The sequence below is a fragment of the Lutjanus erythropterus genome, chromosome 7 (assembly GCF_056507025.1).
Source record: "Lutjanus erythropterus isolate fLutEry1 chromosome 7, fLutEry1.hap2, whole genome shotgun sequence".
In the NCBI taxonomy this organism is placed as follows: domain Eukaryota; kingdom Metazoa; phylum Chordata; class Actinopteri; order Lutjaniformes; family Lutjanidae; genus Lutjanus; species Lutjanus erythropterus.
In genome coordinates, this window is record NC_139323.1 from 34061591 (window position 1) to 34069166 (window position 7576).

At 37.5% G+C, this 7576-nt stretch overlaps 1 protein-coding gene across 2 annotated transcripts; it reads right to left on the reverse strand.

Moving 5' to 3' along the window:
* Positions 1 to 965: 965 nt before the first annotated feature.
* On the reverse strand, positions 966 to 5563 carry glrx2 (glutaredoxin 2). Of its 2 annotated transcripts, none has more exons than XM_084723595.1 (4): positions 5481 to 5563; positions 4181 to 4244; positions 2870 to 3046; positions 966 to 1330 (listed from the first exon to the last, which is right to left on the reverse strand). In XM_084723595.1, the coding sequence occupies exons 2-4, from the start codon at positions 4241 to 4243 to the stop codon at positions 1166 to 1168; spliced, it is 405 nt and encodes a 134-aa protein (XP_084579721.1). In that variant the 5' UTR covers position 4244; positions 5481 to 5563; the 3' UTR covers positions 966 to 1165. The 2 variants fall into 2 exon arrangements, with proteins under 2 accessions (XP_084579721.1, XP_084579720.1); XM_084723594.1 differs by lacking the exon at positions 5481 to 5563 and adding an exon at positions 5270 to 5474.
* Between the last annotated feature and the right edge of the window lie 2013 nt (positions 5564 to 7576).

Genomic DNA, 7576 nt, shown 5'->3' on the forward strand with positions numbered 1-7576 from the left:
TGTATACGTAACAGGGTATTTTCTGTCCTAGAACCTAAGCAAATTTTGTCACAGCGTTATCACATTATAAAACAAGATTATTTTGTTCAAGGTGCACAATGAAAAAACAAAGGATACAAATCTCGCGATAGCTTCACAAATTGAGGGTTTCATTCTACACCAGAGACCACTGAAGTGACCTCACTGTGATGCGGCGCAATGAAGGCTATCTGGGTGCGCACGTTTTAACTCACAGCGTACACCGTCGGAGGGCGACAAACATTTGACCAAGAACAGTGCGATCCCAAACAGCAGGGACAATATTTTGAAGATTATCTACGTTTGCAAACGACACACTGAAGATGAGGAGATAATTAATAAAAGATATCTCTCTTATCAACCTGGACCAATACCCGCCCTCCTAAGAGGAGAGATATGAAAAAATGAAGCACTCTTCGATAAAGGCGCAGAGTAAGACGTGGGAAACGGTAGTAGACTTTCATTCATATTTATTAATAATCATACATTTACATTCAAGGCATTAAGAAAATGTTTTAAGAGTAGATATGACTTCATACAGTTCATCTATAATATCCACTGACCAGCATCATGATACGTCAGGCTATTCAAATCAACTACCTACATAATATAAAAGAAATTCAGACAAAAACAGCTATTGCTAAAACATGGTACATTGACATAGAAAATGCAAGTAAAAAAATAGAAAATTAGTATATTTTTCAAATTCTAGCAAATAACCAACATTTAACAGTAAGCTGTAATATTTGAATTCTCAGCACAATAAAATGTGCCAATCATACAAAAATCTGTACTTCTTTCAATCTTAAAAGATATGAAGAATGACCTCAAATAAAGTCAGTTAAAGCAGTGATGTTCACCATTTGGCGATGCTTAAAGAGATCTTTATAAATCAATAAACAACCATGCACAGGAGACATATGAGAAGTACTTCCACTATTCACAGGTTTTGTTTAAAAGATGGCAGCTTTAATAATAAGAATACTGTACATCCCTGGATGAAAATGTGTGTAACCTAACATCAAGTATCCAATACACTTTGATAAATAAATAACATGGTGGTGCTCAAACAATACAGAACTTGTAGCATGAGATCAAGCAAACATTTTATAAATACAGGATTGAAAAAGAGTACAAGAACGGTTAGTCATTTAGTGGACTCGAACTGTCCGCTGCCCGAGCCTTCGGGGCCGGTGGCAGCGCAGCAGGGAGCGCACTGTTCGATCAGGGGCAACAACTTTCCCTGCTGGTGGAGCTGTTTGGTGTCAGAGCCGCCGCCGATGCAGTTTCCATTAATGAAGACTCTCGGCACCTGAACACAAACCATATCATAATATTAGCACAGTGTGATGAGTAGCTCTTAAATATGAATCTAACACATTTTGAGTAACGATTATAGACCATATATTTTGGCACACATTATTTTTCACAAGCTACTTAGTCCAAAAACTATACATTTAAAGTTTAAGAATTACATTTATAATCTTAAATTTGTAATATGAGTAAAGGTTTAGCTTAAAAAATGTGACTCCCATTCTTTTTTTAATCAGCATTTAGGTAAATAAAAGCACTGGATGGGAAGCAGAACTGGCCAAAACTCAGTGTAAAAGGACTCTAGCAAGATCAGGGCCAAAAAAGCCATCCTTGTTTGAAATGCCAAGCATCTACAAAGCATCGCCGATGTCAGTGAGGTGGCTGAACAGAGCCTAAGTCATAGTAAAAGACAATATCCATCTCAGCTACAGCCTGTTCACTCTGCTGCTCTCTGGAAAGCAACACACAAATATCCACTGTGTACCAAACGACTACAGAGCAGCTTCTTCCCTCAGGCTTTGAGACTCCTCAGTTCACTTCATCATAAATATTATTTTTTGTGTAACATAAAGCGAGTACAGCTCGCATTTTGTAGAATGATAAATGAATCTTGTGCCTGAATGTTTTTCTGTTGTGTGCTTTTGGATTTTGCAATTCGGTTTGCCTGCTTTACTCATCATTTAATTACTCAACATACATTTATATATACACCTTTAAGGTCCAGTATGTGAGATTTACAGGGATTTATTGGCAGAATATGGTAGAAATTGAATATATTAAACACTGCTGGAGTTTCACAGGAAAACACCAGATGAGCAGTACTGAGGCATTTTTTTAAGTTTTAAAAGTGGTCACCATTCACTTCAATTGTTTGGGAGATTCTGCAATGCTGTTTTCCTGTGAAACTCCAGAAGTGTTTTGTGGACTAAAAAACTAAACCTGACCTTCAATCAGCATGAGGGTGAGTAAATAATTTCATTTTTGGGTGAACTATTCCTTTAAAATTAAATCAGTTTAGCATGCAAATACATACTGACCTTATAAAATAAAGTATTTTTTTATTGTTTTGATCAAAAACTACTTCCATATTGTAACTGTAACCAAGGGTCCTCTGTTTATATTGTATAGTGTTTCTGTACAGGTATACAGGTAGTCCAAACATGTAACTGTACCTATATATATCTTTAGAAACTATTCCACACTGGAAAATTAGTGTTTTACACAACATTCAAATTATCACTACTATTAAATGTATTTGCTACCATTAAAGACTATAGTCTGAAAAAGATGCAGCTTGCTCTGTTATTTTTCTTGACTCAGATTCAGCTATTTTGATCCAGATAAAAACCTAATTCTTGGCTGTGGCCCTTACAAAAACACTAGGCAAGTCAACCTGAATTTAACTTAAATGCAGAGCTGCCAGAACAAACAAGCTCTCAAATATCCATGTTTTGATTCTTTTTTAAATAGATTCTGAAATAACAGACTGTGAAGTTACTTTAAATCACGATCCCAAAATACGACATGAGGCTCTTACCGTTCTGGCACCAGTCATCTGAGCTAAGGCCTCTTGCAGTCTCCTCCCATCATTGTGCTCATCCAGCTCAATCACTTTGTAGTTCGCACCGATTTCATTGAAGACATTCTTGGCCATTTTGCAGTAAGGACAGGTGGTCTTGGAAAATATCACAACACAATTCTGTGACACCACCTCCTGAAAGGTCAGCAAAAAATAAGATTTAATTAAATACCAGTCGAAACCAGAAATAGACTGCACATACCAGGCCTCAAGTGGTTTGCAAGGCAAAGGCAGAAGTAACCATAACTCTAGATTTTTATTAAATATTTCCATTTTCGTCAGTGACTGAACAGTGACGGAGGGTCTATAAAAAAAAACTCGATACATTCATCCTTTGCAGTCAAAAAACTTTCTAAATCCTATAGTTTCTAAAAGTTATAATTCAAATGTAACCTTCGCCTCATATGAGAAATGGAGATTTCTTAATTAATCATCAAGGATCTGTGAATCAGTGTCACAACACAAGGCATTCTGGATCTTACAAGACCTTGTCTGTCAGTGTTCAGTTCTTGTTGTTGGCTTACATATGGAGTTTCAGAGGTTTGGGTTCAATTCATAACATATTTTTCACTCAAGAATGTAATGAGAAACAAAGTTCAGGTCAGTTCACACCACATTCAAGACACATATTTCCCCCCGGCCTGTAGTGTTATTTATCAGCTGAGACTTTTTTTGGTAATGTAATTAAATGGCACTCAGTTTGTGGTGCTCAAAGTGCAAAAAATACACATTTGACAAATTTAAAACCAGCGTCTCTTTCCAGCAGCTGTAGACCAGCAACTCCCATGTTCTTCAAGATAAAATTACAATTTTATATAATATATAAATATTATTATTTATATAATTTATGCAATATTTGACATATATAACTGTGGTTTCCCATCAGAAAAGGCTGTCTCATGTCAAGATGAAGTGGTAAAAATATTCTAAATAAGCGTACATTTAAACTGATATAGATTTTTTTTAGGTGGCTAAAAAATGTTCTGCTGCTTAACCTAACCACAGCATTAAGTTGCTTATCTTCCTGCACCAAGACACTTGCTGCTTCCCCAAACTGGGCGTGTGTCAACTGCCATCTACTGTAAGTAATACACTGAATATCAGTAAGTACCTCATTCATCCCCAGTCTGAAGTATCCCTTTAACTTGTTGCCTTTGATGCCTAATATATCAAACATAGACCATTAAAACAACAGATCCGAAGCACACTGTGTTCCAAAAGGTTTATCAAGTTGACTCCAGCTAACAGATCTGTAAGCATCTTACTCACCTGAACATACTGTACACATGATGTGCTGGACCCCACAGTAGTGGAGGATGTAAAATTCCCCATTCTGAAAAAGACAACGCACAATATTGTTGCATAAAGTACTTTAAGGCATTTGGTCTGCAGTCTGACATTGGAATCTCCTGGAATCTAACTGGCAAACACTACAGGGATTAACACAACACAGCTCCCTGCAATAACCTTAAAAACGTGAAGAAACCAGAGGGAGAGACGAACGGAAGGCTAATTATTAGCATAAAAATACTATTTAACTGGAAGATAACTGCCGGTCCGAAAATACCCATGTCCACTGTTAAAATCCTAGGCACTGATTTAACCACGTTGTAAATACCGTCGTTTCACTTCTTATCTACAACCGCACTACGGTTTATGTGCTTGGTAATCCAGGATTACTAGTACACATGCTCTTCACTGTCACTGGTAATTAGCTCAGATTTGATGCTGAGAGGCGACGTGCCAAATCACATTCAAAATCTGGCGATATCAATACCGGGTGCTAATATGAGAACGAAAAACATTTCGTAAAACGTGGCTGTAAATGTTTCACGAAACACGACCGCGTTACTGTTAATTCGGCTCATACTTCATACACCTTCCACAACTTGTTTCTGTTAAATCCAAATGTTTCAAATAGCTTCACTGACACATTTGGTTGTACACAGGAGATACAGCGAACGTTAATTAACAATGACAACAGCTGGCACGTCAATTATAAAGGTCGATTGTATTATGCAATCAATGGACTGTTGATTGATAACATGAAAGCCGAATTCAAAAAAGAAACCTGTTAAGTCGTAATACCTACAATTGATGTAAATTTGCCGATGAGTAAGGCGCCTGATAACATTTACCTTTTAATTGTGTCACTTTCTTATGGAAATTCTTTCAGCAATGTTGAAGGTATGTTACGCAAGCGGCAATGACTGAACCTTCAACTTTGAGAACTTCAAATTATGTCCAGCTATGCTGGGTACATCTTTTTGGGTGAATATATTTCTTTTGTAATGGTATGTGGATGATTTATTTAACATCCTAGCTAGGTATATTTTTAGTCAAGCTAGCGGGAATGACCTTCGGCAGCCGGTCCACGCCACCCTGGGAAGACATCCAGCTCGAGCAAACATGGAGAAAAAATAACAAACGGCCAAAAAACAATCGAGCTGTTGGCCTGGATAAAACATGCGGTTCGTGTACAAACAGGTCTGAGGTTACACACCACCCCTGGCTGTTACTGTACGCTCGCTTTCACCCGGTATTTGCACTGTTTATGCGTGAGTCCTACCTTACGTGACCAGCGGAAGTAGTTTCTGACGCAAGACGCCGTAACAACGTAACACCCAGACGTCAACAACACATTGTGGAGGCGTGTCAAACATGTGATCACACAAACTGACATGCTGCGGTTATTGTATTTAATCAAGATGTTGCCAATGCTTTATCTTTTATATTATTCATTCACACGTATACACGTGCATATTATAAAGTTTGTATAAGGAGTTAATGAAAAATCAAGTATCAAATAGAATTACATTAAATGTTTGATTGCCTTGTTTCCAACTTACAGAAACACTTGACTTATAAACAAGAAGAGTCTTTTATTTATCTTGTTTGTTGGTGGTAGGACTGCAACTAATGATTATTTTAATTATCTATTAATCTGGTGATTATTTTCTCAATTAATCGATTAATAAATTGTCATAAAATGCTGAAAAATGTTGATCACAGTTTTCCAAAGCCCAAGGTGATGTTTTCAAATGTCTCATTATGTCAAAAGTTTAGTTTACTGCTCAATAATGTCGGACTTTCATTCATTCATATTCAAGATACACTATATTGTCCAACTTTAATTCCATATCTTCAATCTTTCATTCTAAATTTCATTCCATATAATTAAGTTTCTTTTCTTATACAATCATATATGAAGAAAAGGACAACAAATAAAATCTTTAAAGAAAATTAAAATGATCTGCATGATGTTCTGTTTTTAAAAAAAGTTTTCATGTCGGCACACAGAGGACGAGAATGAACCAGAATGCACTTGTGTATGTATTCAGGATTAGACAGGATTGAGTAAAAGGTAAAAGTTATATTAATAATATGTCACAGCCAGGGCCATCTCATCATCTGTGCCGAGTGCGCTGAGGTCAAAGAGAGCAGAAATAACATTCTTCTGTCACCACATCTGTCTGCACGGCACAGGCATCAAAGCTGGTACAAATGCAGATTATTTCCCCCTTTATCCTCAAAGGTTTTCTTTTGCCCTCCCTCTTCAAATGCAGGAGGAAATGCATTAGTTCAGAAGTAACTACTTCCCATTTACCATGTTATCCCTGAATAGGCTCACAGGCAAGGGAATCAATCACAAATCTAAAGATATCTGATGAGGCAGCACCGAAGCGCTTCACTTCAAATACCTTTTTTTTATTTTTTTCAAAGCCAAGCGAGAAATGCATCATTTCAGAATGGATTCACACCATCAAAGAAATCTGCAGTTTTGCCCTGGAGTGGGTAATATGCCAACACAAATCCAGAAATATTATGAAGAACAGTGGAGAAAAGCGTTAGGGTTCAAATACCTGCTCACAGCAGAGATACACGTGATAAACGACAGGGAGGATTGGCCCAACTGATCGCTGCATCCTCAGTCATTTCGGTCAGGCTGGATAGAGCTTCAAGCTGGAGTCTTCCCCACTGTAAAAAAAAAACTTCACATAAAAGGTAAGTGCTTCCTTTTGGGGAAGGTGTCATCCATAATCTTCTTTCAAGTGTGAGCGTGTTCATATCACACTTGTTCGCACGTAAAATCTTAGAATGATGTCTGTTAAGTAGATCAAACAATAATATTCTGTGGCGTCGGTGCAAGGGAGAAGAAATGAAAAAGTAATTTCCTCAGTCTGGTCAAAGTGTTGCCATGGCGATGGATATCACTCATCTCTGACAGGGATATAACCTCTGGATGGAGACATGCCACCCCATCCAGTCCTCTGTTATTGGTCAAATTAAGCATTCCGGAGGCACTTTTAGCTCATTTTACTACTGTTGCCCTGTAGTATTTTTCTCTCGGACAAAACCTAGCAGAAAATATCACATAGTCTCCACTGGCCAGATCATATGATAACGGGCTAAAACTCTTTAAGAAGTGACAAGAATTTTAAAAAGCATATTTCATGTACCATTTCAGGCACAGTCAGGAAAATGTGTGCGCCTTCCCTCATGGAAAACAGGTCGGTAATGAGGCATGGAAAAACATTTCAAGCTGCAATGAAATTCTGACACGTGGAACTGGTATCTGCTGACAAATTGTTGGTGGACATATTCGCACTGCTGAGTGCCATCGAGCCACCTAATTTATGATACAAAGTAGGCCTATAGACTAAA

Excerpts from the sequence above, each read along its gene's own strand:
- glrx2 (XM_084723594.1), bottom strand. The coding sequence starts at position 5,379 with ATGTTTTATCCAGGCCAACAGCTCGATTGTTTTTTGGCCGTTTGTTAT. Across the intron at positions 4,245-5,269 it reads GCGTGGACCGGCTGCCGAAG|AATGGGGAATTTTACATCCT; the intron begins GTCATTCCCGCT and ends TGTCTTTTTCAG. Across the intron at positions 3,047-4,180 it reads CATGTGTACAGTATGTTCAG|GAGGTGGTGTCACAGAATTG; the intron begins GTGAGTAAGATG and ends CTGACCTTTCAG.